A 22325-nucleotide genomic window follows, 5' to 3' on the forward strand; every position below is an offset into this window, starting at 1 on the left:
AACTCCATTGTACTGTATGGAGCAGGGACTCTGTGTCATAAAATCTGAATGTTAGGCACACCCATGTAGTCTGTTTTCCTAAGACTGTAGCAGGGCAGGGGCCACACTATCCCACTACTCAGGATACAGTTTGCTTCTCAGACCCCTGAAGGAGTCACTTTTCCAGCCTATTCCCCATTGCTTTATCGCTTTATTGTATTCTGCTTCGGCCATAATGCGTTGACTGACACACTGGGAAAGACCAGGGAGGAAGGGTTTGTCATAGTCCCTGCTGGAATGCTGAGGGACTCTCTATTATTAGAGACAGCCACCTGACAGACCTGACAGACAGGGTAAGAGAGAGCAGCATTGTCGGAAACCAGCATACAATGGAAGACATTTGCTCTCTAGTTACAGGAAGCAGAGCTTGTATTTGAGGACTGGACAGTGAAGGGAAAAACCTTTTTCCGTCTTGACTTTTAGAACAGCGGGCTTTTCTGACCATTTCAGACTTGCCATTCAGTCTAACGATGCGCGTGTCTTGTCATCGCGGACATGAAATTCCACTCTATTAAATATATACCTCTGAATACAGTAGTGGTGTGCATACCTGACATGGGCAGGACTTTTGCTGAGAAAGTTCAGCGCGGCTCAGGGAAGTGTGCCCCTTGGTGTTGACGCTCTTTGCACGCTGTCGCGAGATGAGTCCCATCTGAGGCTGCGAAATCTGTGTTTGTAGTGTTCTTTTCCAGCCATAACTCTTAGCAGCGAGAGGCTTTTGTCATGCGCAAAGGCTTCCTATCTGATCAAAAGCCTATTTGGACTATTTTGGGCTTTTGGCTTTACAGAGGATTGTTTCAGATGAACTTGGGGGAGTAATTAGCTCATGCCTGGAAGGTGACACTGGCCTGCCTGAACGTGCCAAGTTGGAACGTGAGGCCCTGAGCCTTGCTTTGGAACTGACCCGCCTCCCCTCCCATATTTTTAGCTCTAACCCTGTAGCTCAAGTGCTGATGCGACTACCTTTTAGAAGTAGACAAGGGAGTGAAGTTGGCAGGCACACGCACTGCTTGCTGGTGATAAGCGGCCTCTCCCTGGCACTCGTCTGGGATTCACACAGGGGTATGGGTGTCCGGCATCTCACTGTGCTCCTCTGGTTCCAGCAAGTCCCACCACTGTCACCCAGATGAGCTTGTCCAACCCAACAATGCTGAGGACCCACAGCCTGTCCAACGCGGATGGCCAGTATGACCCCTACACCGACAGCCGCTTCCGGAACAGTTCCATGTCTCTGGATGAGAAGAGCCGAACAATGAGTCGGTCGGGCTCCTTCCGGGATGGGTTTGAGGAAGGTAAGGGATGAAGGATCTCGCCCTCAGCGAGGTCACCTGGCACGGCACGCTTGATGGCGCTCCCTCCCCTGGTCCCTACCACTCTTCCCTCGCCTCTGGGGTGGGCATGAGGGGCTCTCATGAGGAAGATCTGACCCTCCGGTAACCTTTCAGGATCCTTAGGGAGGAGGCCTCTGCAGCTATTGCCGACCCTCAGCATTGTCTGAGTTTTGCCTGCGGCTCCTCTCTCTCCTGGCCTTGGGCCATGACTTCTTGGCACGCAGCTCCATCTTGAAGCCCAGCTGCTGGCTCACTCTTTTGGCAGAGGACCGCACTGAGTTCATCTGCCGGTGCCCTGCAGCTTCGGGGCCAGGCAGCCCTGTTCCCATCCAGTACCTTCCTAGCTTGTCTCGAGATCCAGAGTCTCCGTTTTTTAACCCTGTTCCTTGTTGGGCTGCCAACTGTGGACATTTATAGCTTCATTCGTTTTCATCAGAGTTATGGGAGGAACATTCTGCAGGTCGCTTTGTCAGCTACCTTCATAACTCACTTCATTTCTCTCACCCTCTGCCCCTTCACCCGAGCCATAGCCTCGGAGGAGCCCCATTCTCCAAACGCTAGGCTTGTGGGAGGCTGGAGGAAGGCTCAGCAAGCAGTGGTGGAGAGAGGGGAGGTGGGCTGGCCAAGGATGGAACCCCAGCTCTCCTCCTCCTCTGCGAGTGCTTAGTTACGATGCTTCGCCTCTGTGCCTGCTTTTTCACTATAAACACGAAAGCAATGGTAGCATTCGGCTTGTGGGGCCGTAAGGATTCAGAGGTAATACGGGTACATGTTAGCTCACTTACTTTATTGTGTGCTGTAGCCTGTGGGTGGGCAGGGCATCCACACTGGTTTCCCTGACAGCTCCAAGCTGAGGATGAGGATTCCTGGAGAAGTGGAGCCCAGTAGGACTCTGTTTCTGTCACAACCATTTTGCTAATAGCACGGCGGCGGAGTGTAGGCATGAGTCATAGATGATCCCCTCAGTTCCTGGTCCCTGTAAAAGGTGGGGTGATAGGCTCAGTGTACTCCCAGTAGGACATCTCAAATCCTAAGGAAGGAAATACAGGACAACATACTTCTGCTTCTCGGTTTTCTTTCTAAGAAAAGCTTAAAGGACTTTAGGGACCGAGCAGTTGCTTCTTGCCTAGTCTTGGTGACCTGGGGCTCTTTCCTAGGTTTACGTGCCCAGCAACCCTGAGCACAGCAAGCTTGTATTCCCTTATATGGAAACCACTGGGCTGGAGGGTTACGGAGAGGAGCCTGGGTTAGTAGGGGCACTTTGTTAGATTTAAGGGCTGGAAATTGATGCTGTACTGGCTTTGAGCAGCACAGTGGGGCACATACCAGCACTAAGGCAATGGAGGAAGAAGCTCTGTCTTCAAGCTATCTTCCTAGTACAGGACTGGTCAAGAATAGCCATAGTGTGTCCCCCTCTGTCCCTGAGGACAGCTCCCACATGGAGTGCATCCTGTGCTGTCCCCATCATCTGTGTATGCCTGAGGGAATCATAAAACAGTGCCCAAAACTTGTCCTGACAAGTATACATGGCCCCACAAAGGTCAAGGACCATGGTAGCGTCATCCCCGGCCTGCTCTTAGGCGGTCCTCTAGCATATTAAGTGGCATACTGACAAGGGTCACCGCACCTGTTGTTGATTCATGATAACAGGGAATCAAACTGCAAAGGCAGAGCTAGAACTTTGGGAGAGGAGGGCGTTACGGCACCATGCAGTTGTGGTGTCCTCATCTTTGGGAACTTTGCCACCAGATTGAGTTTATTCCTTGCAAGGCTGTTCTATGTTAAAACCAGAATCAGGCTTGTATAATTAGGGGTTTTTAACTCCTTTGAGTGTAGTTTTGTTGTTTTGTTTTGTTTTTCCCATTAGGAACTGATAAGTTATCAGTGTTGTGGGAGAAACTAGGGGAAGGTATACCTCATGCCTGGCCAGGTAGAACCTTCCAGAAATGTTTACTGTATGCTATGAAGCAGGACTGAGGCGTAGGGGAAAATAGCACAGGTGTTTGTGAGATGATGCTGTTGAATGAGCACTTTCACCTTTAAGGCGGTGGGAGATGTAGCCACGTAGATCAGACACAGCATGGTCCAGGTGCAGCCTTTTGAAGCATTTCAGGTAAGATCATTACCACAGACGCGATGTACTCTCAAAGTAAGCTGTGGTACAGGTACATTTCAGAGATGTTGGAGGTGTCTTTAAAATGGGTCTTAGGTCTGGAGAGACGGGCCAGAGGTTAAAAGGGGTTAAAAGCATGCACTGCTGTGGCAGAGGGATTGGAGCCCAATTCTTAGCTGTTGCTTCTTCTTTCTCCTCCTCCTCCTCCTCCTCCTCCTCCTCCTCCTCCTTCTTCTTCTTCTTCTTCTTCTTCTTCTGCTTCATCTTCTTTTTTTAAAGATTTATTTATTTATTACGTATACAATACCTGCTTGTACCCCTGAAGGCCAGAAGAGGGCACCAGATCTCATTATAGATGGTTGTGAGCCACCATGTGGTTGCTGAGAATTGAACTCAGAACCTCTGGAACAGCAGTCAGTGTTCTTAACCCCTGAGCCATCTCTCCAGCTCCTTAGCATCTTCTTCTAGTGGCCCACCGGCCTGACTTTTGTGCCTGTGGGAACATCATGTAAAAGATTAGAAAAGCATCACAGAACACACCAAAAGTTCTTTTTATATTTTTACCTTTAAAATTACATTTCAATGGTGTGTGTGTGTGTGTGTGTGCGCGCGCGCACGCACAGGCCATGCAATACATGTGGAGGTCAGAGGTCAACTTTTAGGAGTTGGTTCTCCCCTTCTACCTTGTGGGTCCTGGGGAGATAATTCAGTTTGTCAAAGTTAGTCATCCTTACTCACTAAGCCATCTTACCAGCCCACCAAGAGGATTTTTAAAAGTAAAGAAGAGAGCCTAACTAGCCCAGGACAATAAGTGCAGTAAACTTCGAACCCCTACCCAGATCTAGCCAATGGACAGGACATTCTCCACAGTTGAGTGGAGAGTAGGGACTGACTTTCACACGAACTCTGGTGCACCATATTTGACCATGTCCCCTTGGATGGGGAGGCCTGGTGGCACTCAGAGGAAGGATAGCAGGCTACCAAGCAGAGACTTGATACCCTATGAGTATATACAGGGGGAAGAGGTCCCCCTCAGTCACAGTCATAGGGGAAGGGAGTAAGGGGAAAGCGGGAGGGAGGGAGGAATGGGAGGATATAAGGGATGGGATAACAATTGAGATGTAATATGAATAAATTAATAAAATATATTTTTGAGAGAGAGAGAGAGAGAGAGAAAGAGAGAGAGAGAAAGAGAGAGAGAGAGAGAGCGCCTAGCAAAGCAGGTCACTGGAGAGCAGAGTTGAGTGCAAACTTCTGGTCAGCAGCACTTCCATTACTGTGTATCCTTAAGCAAGTCGTGTTATTTGAGTTTTAGACTTAGACATTCTCTCTGTCCCCCGAAGTATAAATAGTGAGAAGCACCTCCATGCCCATCTCCCCAGGCTTGAGTCTCATCTTAAAAGTTGGCCAGCAGTTCAGGCGAGCCAGATTCAGATTTGTGAGGGCTTGGATAACCAAGGAGGCTGGTCTCGTGCATCACAGCCTTGCCACTGCTGATTTCCAAGTGAGAGGCATTCATTACCAAGAAACATAATGACCTCCTCCTGAAGCTCGCCAGATGTGCCTCCTCTGCCAGAGTCCCTACGCTGCTCTTGTCTGCTAGGAATCTGATACATTTGAGATGGAAAAAAATTGGAGACAAAACAGCAACCAGGGTCTGTGTGCTGCCCCGCTCAGGCCTCAGAGCCGGCCCTGCAAGTGTGTCTGGGGGCAGAGACATGACACCCATGTCCCCTTTCACCAGCAGGCCTCCAGGTACTCTGTCCACTGCAGTCTGTGCTGTGCAGAAATGCCTTGGGACTTCTGAACCTTCAGACATGTTAGCACAGAAAGCCATTAACACCTCAAACTGCTTTTTTTATGGGGTGTGAGTCAGGTTAGTCATGCTTCGTAGAAAAACAGGGAGCAGCTTCAGAGGCTGGCATTACCCGGGAAGGTGGGTGTCAGTTCTGGTGGAGCCTTAGCCTCAGAGGCCTAGGTAGGTACCTGCTAGTGAGAGGAGGAGCCCTGTGGCCGCGCTGCGTTCAGGAGGGTAGGATCGATCTAGAAGCACAAGGACAAGGAGCCGCACTGGCAGGGCCTGAAAAGCAGGCAGGCACCGTCCAGAGTTTGCCGGAGAAAGAAGTCCAGGATAGACGTGTGTGAGGGGGGCACACAAAGGAAGTGTGGGAGGTCAGGGAACGTTTATTAGAAATGCCATGGGCAGGTTCTCTAGGGCCAGGCAGAACTGTGTGCTTGGTATCTTGCTGGCAGGCGGCTTCTACCCACTGCTAATGGGGCTGAATGCACTGCTGGGGTGGCAGGTAAACTCTGCAGTGGGGTGTGTGTGTGTGTGTGTGTGTGTGTGTGTGTGTGTGTGTGTGTGTGTGTGTGTGTGTTTGTGAAGAGATGTTCCCAGCCTACCCTGGTGGGATGTAGGGACATAAGGCTTTCCACCTGTGGTCAGAGAAGCTGTGCCCACTTAAAATACTTGCCGTATCTTTTTTTTTTTATTAATTCACTCATATTATATTTCAGTAGTTATCCCATCCCTTGTATCCTCCCATTCTTCCTCCCTCCTGCTTTACCCCTACTCCCCTCCCCTATGACTGTGACTGAGGGAGACCTCCTCCCCTGTATATGCTCATAGGGTATCAAGTCTCTTCTTGGTAGCCTACTATCCTTCCTCTGCATGCCACCAGGCCCCTCCCCCCAAGGGGATGTGGTTAAATATGGGGCACCAGAGTTCATGTGAAAGTGAGTCTCCACTCTCCACTCAATTGTGCAGAATGTCCTGGGTCGGGGACACCTGCTGTATTTTGACACAGGGCTAGTTCCGTCTTCCAGACAAGTTGCCGGGAGGTCGTTGAGAAAGCAAGAACCAGGTTTTCTAAAAGAGAAGCAGCTTGACTGCCCAGTCCTAGGAAAGAGCATGCTTCGGAGGGAGAGCAGAGAGTGAAAAGGCTGCTCCAGATGGAGGTGGGAGCGAATGCCAAGAGTGCATGAGTGTGGTCGAGTCAGAACCTATGGTTACAAAGAAAGGGAACACCCTTGCTCATCACTTGCAGACACTGCACAAATGTGAGACTCCCCACTTCAGCGGAAATGTTGTTTTAATTCATACTCTGCTACAAGGCTGTCTGAGTTTATTGTGACCAAAGACTCTCTCAGATTCAAAATACTCATCTGGCGGGGGTATGAAACATGACAGCTTTGTCACAGTCACAACACTGAAGAGTGCACTGCACAAGAGCGGGTGCAGTCCGACGCAGGCACAGGCTGCCTCTGAAGAGTGCGGTTAGCATCTCCATAGCCACATTGCCCTGCGCTTGAACCTTTGGTGGTATGAGCATTTGGTTACACAAATATATGATCCTGGAATCATATGTTATTTTGCTAGTTAAGAAAAATGTGGTATTACCAAAAAAAAAAATGTGACTTCCTTAATGGATTATTTCATATTTTGCCTCTGACCTGTGTCCAACCCAGGAAGTGTTGAGCCAAAATGACAGTCACAGCCAGGCTGAGCCAGCGGTATCCTGAAATGTGGCCGTCTCCCCCTCCCCCTCTTCTCCACCATGGCAGCCAGCGGCACCTTTGACCCCTGTTTATTTCTTTCCAACAGTTCACGGATCCTCCCTGTCCTTGGTCTCTAGCACCTCTTCCATCTACTCCACGGTGAGTCTAAAATCCAGGCTGTGTGGCTGTGCTCGTGCACTCACGCTCCGTTATTAAGTGTGTCACGAGTAATTACAAGCATCCCGCCTGCAGAGAGTGCTCCCTTTATGAAAGGGTCGCCTCCTGGGAGAACAGGATTTGAGATTCACAAACAGCTGTTATCACTTTCCCCCTTGGGGCTGGGAGAGGGCTCAGTGGGTGAAGGGCTTGCTGCACAGGCATGAACCCCCCACCTCCCCGAGTTCTGATCCTTAGCCCCCATGTAAGAGCTGAGCACACACATGTGTAACCCCCACCTTACATCCACATGTTCACATGAAAGCCAGTGGCTCCTCATCACCAAACAGTCAGAACATACATCATTCTTCCTAATTCGTTAGAGTACTGTGCTCCTATATTTATAATCCGATGGATTTATTTGTCCCATTTTATAGAAGTATACTGGAAAAGAAGTCAATCAAACTTCTAGATTTCAGGGGCTAGAGAGATGGCTGGGCACTTAAGAGCATTTGCTGCTCTTCTCCCAAAGGACCCATTTCCCAGCACCCATGTCAGGTGACTCCAGCTCCAGAGGATCCCATGCTGCTGGCCTCCAAGGGCACCTGCACATATGTACATACAAACAGACAGACAGCACACACCTGCACATAACTTAAAATGATAAAAATAAATCTAGGGAGCTGGAGAGATGGTTCAGCAGCTAAGAACACGGGCTGCTCTCCCAGGACCTGGGTTCAATCCCACATGGTGAGTCACAACCACTAACTAGTTCCAGGAAATCCAGTCTCCTCTTCCGGTCTCCATGGGCACTAGTCACACATATATACATGTAGGCAGATGTCCAAACCTATAAAAAAAATAAATATTTAAAAAATATTCTATACTTTGAAAACTTTAGCAGTCCCTATCAGCTGAACTGCATTGTTCTAATTTCCTTTATGATTTACTTACAGCCAGAAGAAAAATGCCAGTCAGAGGTAAGAAACAGTTCGTGGCTGGACTCTCTGTCACCATCAGTGTCCTTTCCATGCTGTTCAAGCTGGAAATGGACTCCCCAAGCAGGTAACCCTGTGCCTGTTTCTGTAGATCCGAAAGCTGCGACGGGAGCTGGACGCCTCCCAGGAAAAGGTGTCTGCACTGACCACCCAGCTGACTGCAAATGTGAGTCCGTGTCTGACAGCACACACTCATACACACACACACACACTTGTGCACCCACAGCAGGAGTCAGGGTCAGAACAGGGTGGGGGCAGAAGACAGGACTGAGTGGGAGCCAGGGATGGGGTGGGAGCTGAGGACAGCACTAAGTAGATGCCAATGACAGTACTGGACTGGGGGAAGGGGGACGGGGCAAGGATATGACAGGGTAGATGCTAGAGACAGGCTAAAATAAAGTGGGAACCAAGGACAGGACAGGAGATAGCCATCTGTCTTCTGTGCTTTGCCTCCCGTCCCTGGACACTCAAGAAGTAAGTCTGTGGCCTCAAAAGGACACTGGCTTTAGTCCGGTGGACTTTGATGCTAGGTCAGGTGCTAAGCAGGAGGGCTTGGGGCAAGCTCGATAACTTTTTAGAGTCTGGCTTTGCTCATCTGTGTGGTGGGGTGGTCACTGTCTTCCCCGAGTTGTGGGGGAGGTGACCAAGGCTTGCAACCCTTTAAGCCTTCATTTGTTTCCCTTCCTCTTTCTGAAGACTGTGGCCTCAAGAGACGTGAGAACACAAGGGAGCTTAGGGAAGAAAGACATCTACGGCTTCGTGATAAACAGCTAGTGCTCTATAAACAAGTCATGCCCGGTGCTTAGCACTGCTGGTCTTCTTTCCTTTGGACCACTCTTTGTAGTGCCAGCAACACCGGGCCGTGAGTCCAACATGAAGGCAGGCAGAATCGCTGCCGCCTCTGGACCACAAGAGAGGCAAAAATGAACAATTCCCCTGGGGCATGCTCACTCTCGCCGTAATGAGGGGGAAAGCACGGGCGTGCCGGGCTACATCTTAGTGGGAGGGCGTCAGGAAGGATTTCCTGGAGGAAGGAACACCAAATGGATGTCCTGTAGGAAAAGGGTACCCCATGCTCACCACAGTGAACAGTCAGTGCAGGCTCTAAGGGGGACTGTGAGTGATGTGGCCAGTTAGGAGTGGGTAGCGAGGCGTGGAAGGAGTCAGTGTAGAGTCAAGGCGAGGGACAGGTGAGTGTCTGAGCTGTTAAATGGGACATTGGGGCCTTTAGGAGAACCCTGTCAATATGGAGGCTGAACTTGCTATCTGGACCAAATGGAGTAGCGAGAGAGGCAGGGATCTCCTACCCTATCTGGGAGACCCACAGAGGAACCCCAGTGCAGGGATGCGGCCCAGAGAGACTGAGGTTCAGAAGGCAAAGCCTGAGGCTTAGGGAGGTGCTGAGTGGCCCCAAGGCCAGACCTCCTGTCTAGGAGCTCACAAGCCCAGCCTCACAACAGCACAGATCAGGCAGGGTACTAGAGCCTGTCACGGGGAACACGCTGCGTGAGCCCACTACCTTCTAACAGCGGAAGCCACTTCAAAGGCTGTTCTCCTTTGACCAGGAGAGTGAGTCAGAGCTCCAAAGTAGTCATTTACCTGGAGTTTTTGCCCCGCTAATTCCTGCTTGAGCCTGACTGACTCCAGGAAGCTTGGTTCTTTTAAACCTGCACGCGAAGCATGAAGCGCCCTTAATTAAAAGCCCAGAAAGTGTGGCCGTCTTCGTCATTACTCCGTCTCCCAAGCTCTTGTCCATGGCTGGAGACCTCTGTTTTCCCGAAACCTCGACACACCGGGCCACTGTGTGCTCTGTGGTTTCCTTTTTTCCTTCCCCCTCCCCATTATCAGTATTGATGCCTAAAGTTCATTAGAGGATGGGTGAGATGCCTCAGCAGTAAACTGCGTGTGCTGTTCTTCCAGAGGACCTAAGTTAGGTTTCCTGCGTCATCGCTGTCAACTGGCTCGCAACCACCTGTAACTCCAGCTCTGGGAGATCTGGTGCCCTCTTCTGGCCTCTTTAGGCACTCGCACCTAAATGTGGTATACACACACACACACACACACACACACACACACACACACACTTAAAACAATAAATTTAGGAAATCATTAGGAATAATTTCAGATCTGAATTCTCAGGTTTAGATTCTTCCTATTGAAAAAAAAAATCACAGTGGTATCCTGAATAGGTCCTCTAATTAGAAAACCGGATATTTGCACCTGAGTCCAAAACTGAGCACAGCCCCAGGGAGGTGGACAGTAAATCCCCTGACCCCAGGAAATGCTTCATGATTCACGACAGTCATCAGCAACTGCCCTCAACTCAACAGCAAGCACAAGTCCATTTGCTCATCAGTGACCTTGGGTTGGTCTCTCCATCAGCCTGACCTGCCACTGGGAGCCCTGTGTTGGTCTGTGGTGTTTTACCCTTGTGTGTAAAAGGATTGGAATACGTCCCCTTATATTATTCCATAAGCGTGTCGCACCTCGCAAAAAGCCGCTGAGTCCAGCACTGTTTTAAAGTAAATATTTAGTCTTACCACCTTCCACAAGTCCACCTCGGCCGCTAGTGTTTGCTTATCTGCCGTCTTTCTCGGAGACCAAGCTGAGTTTGTTTTCCTGGGACCAGCCACTCTGAGCTGCCCTGGCCGTTGTTTTCATAGCTCTTCATTTGTTTTCCCTGGGAATGTGAGAATGGCACTTGGCAGGAAGGCTGTTGTGTGTGCTGTGCAGCCCTGCTAGGCCCGGCCTCCCCTGTGTTTTCATAGCTGTGCTCAGGACACAAAAGCTGCCCTTTCACTTGCCAGCAGAGCTAGATCTCTGACCTTTCAGAGCTAAGCGGTTGCTTTCTGAGCTTGTAAACACACTTTCACAGTTGGAGTAAGTAGCCGTGTTTGAGGGGTCACGGAACTGAGGAACAATCACACGGGGATCATGGGTGATGGCTGGATGCAGAAGGAAAATGATTGCGAGCCGTCCTGCTTCCTTCTTTCCTCTGCTGGGTGAGGACAGAACGTTGTGTCCTGATCCGTTTCCTCCACCCACTGTGTCACTGAGTTGATTGGCTTTTAGTGGGGATGGTGGCCTATGTCTATAATCGTAATACTAGGGAAGCTGAGGCAGGAGGATTGCCACCAGCTCATGGACAGCCTGTGCTACATCGTGACTGGCAGGCCAGCCTGGGGAAGAATGTAAGACCTTGACTCAAAATGAATGAATGAATACATGGATACATATTACAAAGACTTTTCCCCCCTGTGTTCACGGTAAACTAAAATACAGAGGTATTTTTCCATTTCACATAGAGAGTGTAATCAAAAAGAAACCATCCGTGTAATCTTGCTGTGATGGTGGCTCTGTTCCATGACAGCAGATGGTCCTAGCCTCCTCAACTTCTGTCTTAGCCCCAACCAGCCTATCTTGATCCCATCTAGTGAACCAAGGCTGAGTCACTCTGCCGTTCCCTCCTGAGGCTGAAATCCAGGCCCACTCTATAGCCCTGTCTGCCTGCTGTCCCACATCTATCCTGACCTGGAGACACTGATCACCTTCTCCACAGTGTGGTCACACCTCACTTCTTTCCAGCCTCACCTCTAGCCCCTCTCCCGGACCTCTGCATCCCATCTCAGCAAGAGTCATGAGCTCAGGTCACTACTAGAGTAGCAAGTGCCCTTGACTGCATAGCTATCCTTCCTGCCCCTGAGAGTTGGTTTTAATGGCATCTTCAGATTTCCCATTCAACAGCAGTTGCATGTATCAACAACGACACATCATGTGTTCGTTATTCTCCAGTAAAATAGGCACACTTACCTCTTGACCTTGACCCTAGAATCCCCAATAAACACCACATTTCTTAATTCTAAGATGAACAATGGTTGTTTATCTATCTTTCTATCTATTGAATTGATCGATTGATCATCTAGCCATTTATGAGGGTTTTGGGGTTTTTAATTTTTTATTTTTATTATTTATTTATTTATTTATTTATTTATTTATTTATTTATTTATTTTTGAGGCAGGGTCTCTTTATGTAGCCTTGGCTGGCCTTGAACTCACGGACATCTGCCTGCTCCTGCCTTCCACATGCTAGGATTAAAAGCAAGTACCACCAACCACACCTGGGCATTGTTTTGTTTTCAAATAGATTTATTGTATGGTTTATTTCTATGGATGTGTGTAGTGGCTGTAGTTCACTCAGGCACCCACGGAGGCCAGACAAGGGCGTTAGTGATACTGGAGCTGGAGTTACAGGTGGCTGTGAGCCGCCTGAAGCAGGTGCTGTGAGTAGCCCTCTGCTCCTGTAGAGGTTTCCAGAACCAACATGGTGGCTTATGAATGAACATCTGTAACTTCAGCTCCAGGGGCATCTGACATCTCCTTCTGGCTTCCTCAGGCACCTGCGTGCATATAGTATACATGTGTAGACAAAACTCTCATACACATAAAATTAAAAAATAAATAAATCTTTAAAAGAAAACATGAACCAAGAATAAAAAACAGATGTAGGACAAAAATGTGGCTCAGAGGGGGCAGGCAGACAGGCAGGCGAGCGGGCAGGCAGGCAGGCGGGCAGGCGGGCGTATTTTGTCTGATGACCTGAGTTTGATCTAGAAACCCATGGAGTGGAAGGAGAGCCCTTAACAGCTGGGCTATCTATCCAGCCCAACAGACGTAGTCTAATGTCCTTACGTTGTGGCATCTGAAGATTGGATGCATATTCTAATTGTAACTGGCTGCTTTTGAAACTTTTTCTGAGCCTTGTGTAAGATGTGGCATCTGCTATCTTGTCTTAACAAGAGTCTATCAAAGTGTGCAGGAGCCTGGGGACAAAGTGTCTCCCTGGGGGATCTGGGAGAGGTTTCTTCACGAGGAAGCAGATGGGCCTTTCAGGTGGCTTTTTATTAATGAGGATTATAACAAGGAAAATAAGCCAGCCACTTTGCCTGTTCGTTCTCCAGCCCTGCTTCCCATAAGCCTGTGCTATGGCCTTGGTGATCGGCAAACAGCAGATCCCCTGCAGCGTGCTGTGTAATCAGCCAGAAACTGGCAGTCACAGACCCCGTGTGCTTCCAAGGACAACCTCAAAGCGTGTTGTGAGCTTGTGTGAGTGAATGTGAGAGAACAGAGCCAGAATAGTGGCATCGCTAGTCACAGACACATTAAAATTCATCAGGAAAGGAGTGGATAGGTAAAAGGTGCCGAGTGGGGCCAGAGAGTGCTTGAGGAAGAAGTATTTGAGCAAGGGCAAGGCCAGAGTAAATGATCTCAGAGAGGTAAGAGGAGGCTAAACTTGTACAGGCCACATGAAGAGGCTCTAGTAAGTTTCTATCTTGAGAGCCCAGTGCCCCTCAGCTACTCTGGCCTTACACGATGGCATCACTGAGGCTTCTTTCATCTTTCCCTTCAGGCTCACCTTGTGGCAGCCTTTGAGCAGAGTCTGGGAAACATGACCATCAGGCTGCAGAGTTTAACTATGACTGCAGAGCAGAAGGTAAGGACCAGGGGATGCAGGGCTGCGGGTACCATTTGCCCTCTCTTTCATTTTGGATAAAGATGCAGGTGTTAACATATGTCTTGGGCTGCTTTGGGACATCCAGAACTAGGGTTGGAATGTCAAGAGTAGATCTTCTGGGTAAAATATAGCCTAACTCAAGCAAGTGTTGGTCCTGTCACATAGTGGTCTTGGCCACTCCTTTGGTGTCCTCTCTGATGTCCTTACACTGCGTTTAGATCCATTCTGTGTATGAGACAGATCTGTGGCACTCCTTTGCCACTGCCCTCCTCTATCCTGGCCAAGGTTGTTCTTTCCGGAGCTGGTTTGGGGCATATCTGTTATGTCTTTCTCACCTTCAGGATTCAGAACTGAACGAGTTAAGAAAAACCATTGAGCTGCTAAAGAAACAGAATGCAGCTGCCCAGGCTGCCATTAATGGAGTGATCAACACACCAGAGCTCAACTGCAAAGGTAACATGAGGCATGGCTTAGACAGACCGCCTGCTGCCCTTCAGCCTCTCTCACAGTACAGCACAACCCCCCTATTCACCCCCTACCCCCACCCCCCCCACCCCCCTGCCACCCCCCCACTAGGCTGTGGGACACTGTGACTCAAGATGCCCGTGCAAGGGTAGGTCCCAGGAGGCAGACCCCGTTTGTCCACTTGCTTCTGACCGCTGCAGAGATGGCTAGTGTAGTGACTCCTCTATAAATCTGAAAGACAGAATAGCTTTCATATGGAGACACAGCACCATGTTTTATGGCTTCTCTCATGCCTCCATGATTATTTATATACATATAGGAGAGAAAGTAGAGTGGGCTCGTCTTCTTTTTGCCCTAGGAAACTGCCCTAATGAATTGCTGGGCTTTGTGTGTCTTTAGTTGGTGGACATGCAGGTGAGTTTGCTCCGGCAGCACCCATTTGAACAGCACCTATGTATGCTTGGTGCAGCATGGATACCTAGCGCTTGGAGAAGGCTTTCCCTGTGTTTTCAGCACCATGCCATGTCTACACCTTTTAAAGTGTATTCATCTTTTTTTCCCCACAATTATATTATGAGGGGCCTGTTGGCCCTTTGGCTCACTGTGCTCATGATAGCCGAGGGCTTTAGAGGCCAAAGAGAAGTTAGGAACAGAAGTGAGCCTGGACCTTTGGATCTTCTAGCTCCACAGTAAGCGCTCTTCAGGATTAGAGACACTTCTGACTGTAGGAGGAAAGCTAGCTGCAACGATGGTCCTGACCATCCCTTGGTATTTCTGGCATCTCTATCTTCAGATATTGGGCCTCCGAAGCATCAGTGATGGAGCAGAGGTAGGAAGAGTTACAAAGAGTTGGCCGTGCAGAGTGGAGGGAAAAGAGCATTGGAGGCAGGGGGAGGAGAAGACAGCATGGGGGCCTGAGATGGCCTGGGCTTGGTGCCTCCAAAGGGCCAAAAGGAGGCAGGGAGGATGCGGGAGCTTAGCAATCAAAGGAGCGGACTGAGGTGTGGGGTTCAGGAGAGACCCGAGGCCTGGGTGCACAGGAGAGAGTGAGGATCCCACAGAGTGGAATACCGTTGTGTTTAGAAGCATAGCTCCCTTTCTGCCAAAACTTCGGAGAGCTGATCTTGGGCGATTTTCCTTCAGCTTTCTCTCTTCCATTTTGTGACGTGCAAGGCAATAGACCCCATGTGAAAGAGGGAGGGCATAGCCAGTACCAACCAAGGCCGGGCGCAGAGGTGATGTCTCGGTACATATGCCTTGGGTCAGAGGAGGCCATTCTTGGGGACCCAGGACTGGATTCTAAGGCTCACTGGTGACGTGCCTTGCCTTGCTCTGCAGGAAATGGCAGCACCCAGGCTGCAGACCTACGCATCCGCAGGCAACACTCCTCAGACAGTGTCTCCAGCATTAATAGTGCCACCAGCCACTCGAGTGTGGGCAGCAACATAGAGAGCGACTCAAAGAAAAAGAAGAGGAAAAACTGGGTGAGTGTACATCCCTACTCTCTCAGGGACTGGAGCGCAGTCTCCCCCAGACAGAGTAGGTGTTCCCAGATAAAGCCCAGGCTGCCTCCTAACCTCAGAACCACCGAACCTTGGAGAGCAGATCCGAGGAAGTGCCTTGGGGTAGGTCTTTTACCAAAGCTGATGTTGTGCTCAGCAACAATCCGGTCCCACCCACGGTCTTTCTCTTCCCGAGACTGTGATGCGCCCGTCTTTCATTTCATGTTTATGTCATTTCTTTCTCATCTTAAGTTGGCCGCAGACTCTAGAGCTTAGTGGGACCTTTATCCATATTTACTATTTTGCCCTTGGTCCTGGAGGTGAAGCTCATGCTTGCTATGCCAGTGCTCCACTGCTGAGCTATACCCCCTCCCACAGCCTTTAGAAAGATTACTCATAGTTTCTTCTTAGTTCCAAAGTAGTTTTTTGAGCACTATCAACAGTTATCTCATCTTTAACCCTAATCTTTACTTGTTGATTTATATACTTTTTTAAAAAAGATTTATTTATTTTATGTATACCAGTGCTCTATCTGGATGCACACCTGCATGTCAGAAGACGGCATCAGATCACATTATAGATGGTTGTGAGCCACCATGTAGTTGCTGGGAACTGAACTCAGGACCTCTGGAAGAGCAGATAGTGCTCTTAACCGCTGAGCCATCTCTCCAGCCCAATTTATATGTTTTAAATGTAAGGTCTCACTCACTATGTAGGCCTATCTGGCATCCTACTCGTTATGTAGACCAGGCTAGCTCCAGCTTGCAACAGTCCTGCCTCTCTGTCTTCCAGTTGCTTGGATTACAGGTGTATACTACTACAGGGCTGTTATTTGTTTATTTATGTAATTGCCTTGGATAATATCAGACCAACTTTGTCACTGAGAATTTGGGCACAGTGTTCTATGAGTGTGTTTCCTAGTGTCAGTGTCAGTGTCAGGGGCTGGGGGGACACCGGGTTTAGTCTTACGTCTGAGAATGTTGAGGCTAATACAATTGCTGTCCATAATCCTAAACTGCTCCTTGACTTTTCCTCCCTGGTGCCCGAAGCTGCTTTCTTTGCTCCAAGAAAGTCCTAAGCACGTTTTTTGGCTACTGTCAACAGCTTCAATGTTACTTAGAACACCCCGGGTGGATGTGTGGAGCTGCCAGGCTCACAGAGCCCCGTTGTTAGCACTGACACTGTCGTGTTTCGTGGTGCTGTCATGTCTTTCATGTCATACGTGTATTGCTCATCTTGTACCATCTTGTGTCATCCTGGATGGGTGGCGAGGTCTAGTTAGCGACAGAGGAGCTAGGGTCTCATGATGCTGGTCCTTGGGAACTCACCTTAGAGGTGAGCTACTGGGCCATCTTTGTGTGATCCTCTTATTATTCTGGTTAGTTTTTTTCTTTAGGTTACCAACCGTGTTGTTTTGTTTTGTTTTTTTTAGCAATTTGTTTGTTGTAACTGGAGAGGAAAAGCTCATGTTAACCATCTCTGAGATGCAGTTGATAAATGGAATCTGATCAGATAGATTCTTAAAACGACGATGAGAGAATTATCTGTGAGGAATATGGAGCCAGTGAGGTGGCTCAGCAGGTCAAGACCCTTGCCTTGCCATGCAAGCCAAACAGCCTGATTCTGAGGATGGTTTGGTCTCCAGAACCCGCATAAAGATAGAAAGAACCTACTCCATAAAGTTGTCCTCTGCCATCTACACATGCATAGTGGTGTACTCAAATACAATAATAATAATAATAGTAATAATAATAATAATAATAATAATAATAATAATAATGCAGCACTCAAATCCAATAATAATAACAGCAACAACAACAACAAATTATTCCTGGTTGTTTTCTTTTAGCCAAGAATTGAAACTTATTTATGTTGCTTTTAGACAATTCTCAGTTATTCATGAGGCCAGGAAGGACAGATAATAGGCAATCTCGACTTACCCCTAAGCTCAATTCTATCTAAACTTTATAACCTCCTCTTTCACCTGGCACTTTACTGAAGGGTTTAGCTCTCTGGCTTGTGTGGCAGAGCCCGGTTCTATGGCATCTGTCTGCAAACAGGAGCAGCAAGAGGACAGTGGCCTGGGTTTGCCCACAGGCTGGGCAAGTAGCTTGTTAGACACGAAACACATCCATTGGGAGAGACCTCATGATTCTCAAGCAAGGACATCTCTAGAATATATTCTCAGAAAGAAAAAGGCCCCAGGAAAATGAAATGACTCCTAAAATACCTATTTTGGAGATAAAGTAGATGATATTTTGTTGGGAGTCTAGAGAGATACATGCTGGTCATGGCCCTTGGAGAATTTTATTTAATTCTCATGTTCTCATCAGAATTTCCATGTCTCCCTGGGGCGGGGCCTGCGGTGGGGGGGGGTGCTGGAAAATGGCTTTTCTGGTTTTGTTTTTTGTCCCTCCCCCCACCCCCCAACCCCACGCCTGAGGTAGTTAATGAGTTTCATAGACAGCTGTGGGATTCCTGAGTAACAAGTGAGATGGCCAAGTTGTGTGCTTGTTAGATTATGTTCCTCATGGCAGCAGAACAGGGACACCCCCTAAGTGGATGCCGAAGAGAGCTGCACAGACTCCAGGGGCCGGTGCAGATAGATGTCAGTCCTCCATCACTGAGGAAATAAGATCTGGTACATTCCCGCTGCTGCTCAGACATAAGAGGTGATCGACACGAGGCAGGGAAATAACGAGATACACAGGAAAGCGGGGGAAGCCGTTACAGGTGCAGAGAAGCTGCAAGAGTCCCTGCTGTAGGGAACCCCTCAGCTTTGTTCTTCCCTTCCTTTCATGATGAAAGAAGATGCCCTGCCCCCTCATCCCAACCCATGCTGTTTGAGAACCCCACCCCCACCAGAAGCCTCAGTGTGGTGTTTTATTACGATCCGTATTGCATCTGAGAAGTCCTGAGCTTTCTCTGTCACTGGCTTTCTCTGTTAAAAAAATTTTGTCTTTTTTTCCTTCCCCTTCCCTGTTTTTGCTTGCATTTTCCTCTGGCAGGTCAATGAGGTAAGCGAGCCCAAGTTTGATATGAGATACCAAGCTAACCCATCCATTGTCATGACTAACCTCATCCGCATCTGTCCCCACATCCAAGCATCCTGCTTTGTTGCTGTGTAACCTCATCTTCCCACACGCACCCGCTGAGCCAGGCTCTGTCTTGCTGTTGGCATCTATTTGGGAACGAAGAGTAGGCATGGAACGCCCTCCTCCTCCCCCCCGTCCCCCACAGGCCCATCCTGAGCTGTCAATGCCAGATAACGCCCCCTTCCCCCCGAATGCACTGATTCCACAGAGCTGTTGGGTGCCTTTGCCATTGATGGGGGCAGTGTGGTCCAGTGAATTGCTCTTCTGTAAGCATGCCTCTCCTCGGGGCCTCACCTCTACCAGGCTGACCATCTCCTGTATTCAGTTGCGCAGCTCCTTCAAGCAAGCGTTTGGGAAGAAGAAGTCCCCCAAGTCAGCGTCCTCCCACTCAGACATCGAAGAGATGACAGATTCTTCATTGCCTTCCTCACCAAAACTGCCACACAACGGATCCACAGGCTCTACCCCGCTGCTGAGGAACGCCCACTCGAGTTCTCTGTGAGTCTCGCTAACAGACAATAATACCTTTGGTTCCTAAGAACTCCCTCTCAAGCTGGGAGTCCCGTCATGCAATGTGGCCCTGCTCCCCCAGGGCTTTGCTTTAGTAGCCTTTGCATGTTCGTCTAATGCCTCAGACTGGAGAGGCTGTGAGAGATGGAAATCTGAGGTTTCTCAGGGTGTGTCCTTGTTCATAATTAGCAGCTGCCCACCAGCAGGCTGTTTTAACTTCTCCTTACACATCCACTCAGTGATGGCTATTGTCGCCTTATCCCACGCTGAGGGTTATGTGGGGTAAATGCTGCAACATGCCACCATTTTGATACAAGGTTGTGTGAGTATCGGCAGATTTTACTAACATTCTGTCTTCTCTGGGGTAAGGTACTCAGATTGTACATTTTTTCTTTGGTTAAATTCTGGTATTGATTTTGTTTTGGTTTTTATTTTTTTTTCCTGAAGGTAGAGCTCAAAAAAGCAAAAGGATTTTGGGTCTCATATAGTGATTCACCCCAAGAGCCACCCCTTGGGGAGTTCAGGACAGGTGGCACTTAGTGCTGCTCCCTTTGGAGTCACAGCTGGTTTGTTGAGGCGTGGAGGTGCCGTTAGTTACATAGAGAAGAGCCATGTGCCATGGCTCTATCCTCCCCGGTGACTGTCACTTTGTGCCGGCCCTTCATCCCTCCAGTCGGATGTAGGGAGGCAGTCATGTGCCTTACCGACGAGCACAAGGCTCATAGAGCCTAGAGCAGAAATAGCTTGGAGTAGCCAATGGGGTCATGAGTATTAGCTCAGAACCTCACACAGTTGACTTCCTGTAGCACAGAGAAAGCCTCCCCTATGAGCATTTACAGTAGGTCAGTGGTGACTGGTGAAGAGACAAATAAAAGCAGTCTGTGGAGAGAGAGTTGCTATCAGTAAGATGAGACAGTGTGGAAGAGAAGACCCAGAGGAAGAGAAGCCACTGAGAGAACATCAGGGAGAGGACAAGATTTGTCATGAACACTTCAGTTTCTCTCTTGGTTACAGTGGAGGTCTGTGTATGCCCTCCAGAGATTCTTGAGGGAGGCAAGTAGATCCTGTGCATTGAAAGGCCTCTGCCTCCCATCCTTCATTCCCAGGAGGCCACATCTATGGAGTGGACCCTAAGTCTGCTTAATCCAGCAGCCTCATGAGGGCCGTGGCCTGTATCCCTAGCCCTGGCCAGGTGCTTAGCACTGGTGGCGAGAAATGCGCACAGAGTACGTAGAAGATGGGAGGGAGAAGACAGCACATACATTAATCTGCGTCTTCGAATGCCCCGCAGTAAAACAAAGGGTCTCCATGGAGATCTCTTCCTCTTCTTCTGGGAGGAGTCCAGTGGGAAGGGTTAGGAGAGAGCTGGCCCGGCTGACCATCTGTGTTTCCTTTCCCTTGCTGGATTCTCTTGAACAGTTGAGAGTGTGAGCCCCTCTCACATGACCCATGGGATCCCCAAGATGTAAAGACAGGACAGGTCTTCCACCATCCATCGCCAAGTAGCTTGGCTTAGCAGTTGCCTGACCAGCGAAGAGGAAGCCCACTGTCCACTCTTAAGTCCTGGATATGAACTTGGTGTACAATGGTCTGTAAGAACAGGCCATCGAGTCCGACATTCCTTAGGGACTAAGGCCACGTTTGCCCGATGCCCACCACAGGGGGACCATGGTCTGTGACATATATCCGCACATGAAATAATACAGTTTATTCCACTCCCAATGCCCCCTACTCCCTACCCGCCCCCCACTCATACCAGGAGCCATTCCTGATTCTGTTATAACAGTGTCCCAGATATTTAGAATTCCTTCTTGGCTTGATCCTAGCTACTGTGGGATGAGCAGACACTAAGTAGAGAATTCTGAAGTCAGAGAAGCCTAGAAAAGCCAGGCAGTCTGTCCCAAGGGTTAATTCTAAGAATGAATGTAGCCACTTTACATGGGGGTGGTCAGGGGAGGCTCCCCTCTGAGTGTGACATGTCAGCAGAGCTTGGTAACAGAAGGAGCCGCTGCTTAGTTCTGGTCAGAAACATGAGCTTCTGTGACAAACCTGATCTTTGAAGCTCAGTAGCTTCTGCCTTCTTGGTTCACCCCACACCTGGTCAAGAACATCCTCCTCAGCAGGTGGCCTGCCCTGACCAGGAGCTTCTGCTCAGTAGTGCTGCGTGCAGCCTGGTCAGGAGACAGGTATGTGTGCAAGGTCCTGAGGGGAGGGTCTTGTGGGCCAGGCCTGCAGGAGGCACCCTTCCGCTGCTGCCAAAGTCCACTGTCTGGAACCCAAGGCTGTATGTACTGCCTGGCTAGGGAACAAGCAAAGAAGGAAATGGGCTTTGGTGATGGCAGATCAACCTCATGCTGAACAAGACTGCCTTCCCATGAAATCAGTAGTACACGAAGCCCGATGAGGAAATGGGCTGGTAAGTCTGCAGGCGAGGAGGGGTAGCGTGCTTGGCGGAGGATGGCCAAGGGACAGCTCAGTGGGCTGAGGCTGGATAGGCGGAGCTGTGGCACAGAGTTCTGAAATCAGAGCATAGCCACATGTGATTTCGTGTGTGATAGCAAGGCGCAGAAAGAGGAGACAGACTGCGAGTTCTGTGGAAGGCAATGTAGGGCATCGGGAGTGGAGGGAGCTCACGGAAGCAGCATTTCCCATGCCTCACCTGCTCTGTCCTTTGAACCCTTCGGTCACACCCCTCTCCGCAAAGCCTTTGCTGCTGCTGCCCAACGGGCTCTTCTGGGTAGTTATTCCTCAGCTTTCTGATCAAGGCGACCTTATCCATGAGGCCTGGCCTGTCTACCATGCATAGAGTAACACCCACCGCCAGCCACGCCCTCTGCTTTGTTAGTTACCGTTGTGCCTATCCATCTGATGTAGTGATTTTTTTTCAGGTTTTAGTTCTTGTCCCTCATCCTACCCCAGCTCTGTGGTGGTGGGTACAGTTCATCACCGTGAGGAAGGCGTGGCAGTGGGAGCAGGAGGTGGCTGGTCACATTGCATCCACAGTCAGGAAGCAAAGAGTGGACAGGAAGTAGGGGCTGAGTTGTACAGCCTCAAGGCCCACTGCCAGTGGCCACACCCTCCAATAAAGCCCTCGCTTTCCCAGACT

General features: G+C 49.4%; 1 protein-coding gene across 15 annotated transcripts in view; it reads left to right on the plus strand.

Moving 5' to 3' along the window:
• Positions 1 to 22325, plus strand: part of NAV2 (neuron navigator 2) — a 367465-nt gene that overhangs the window by 312717 nt on the left and 32423 nt on the right. For all 15 annotated transcript variants that reach the window (XM_084772850.1, XM_084772858.1, XM_084772861.1 and 12 more), the window contains 8 exons: positions 1143 to 1331; positions 7088 to 7140; positions 8094 to 8117; positions 8227 to 8301; positions 13543 to 13626; positions 13989 to 14100; positions 15451 to 15596; positions 19035 to 19207. In XM_084772850.1, coding sequence (XP_084628976.1) covers positions 1143 to 1331; positions 7088 to 7140; positions 8094 to 8117; positions 8227 to 8301; positions 13543 to 13626; positions 13989 to 14100; positions 15451 to 15596; positions 19035 to 19207 — 856 coding nt within the window. The remainder of the gene's footprint in view (positions 1 to 1142; positions 1332 to 7087; positions 7141 to 8093; positions 8118 to 8226; positions 8302 to 13542; positions 13627 to 13988; positions 14101 to 15450; positions 15597 to 19034; positions 19208 to 22325) is intronic.

This window comes from Acomys minous (assembly GCF_964271855.1).
Source record: "Acomys minous genome assembly, chromosome: 2".
Taxonomy (NCBI): Eukaryota; Metazoa; Chordata; class Mammalia; order Rodentia; family Muridae; genus Acomys; species Acomys minous.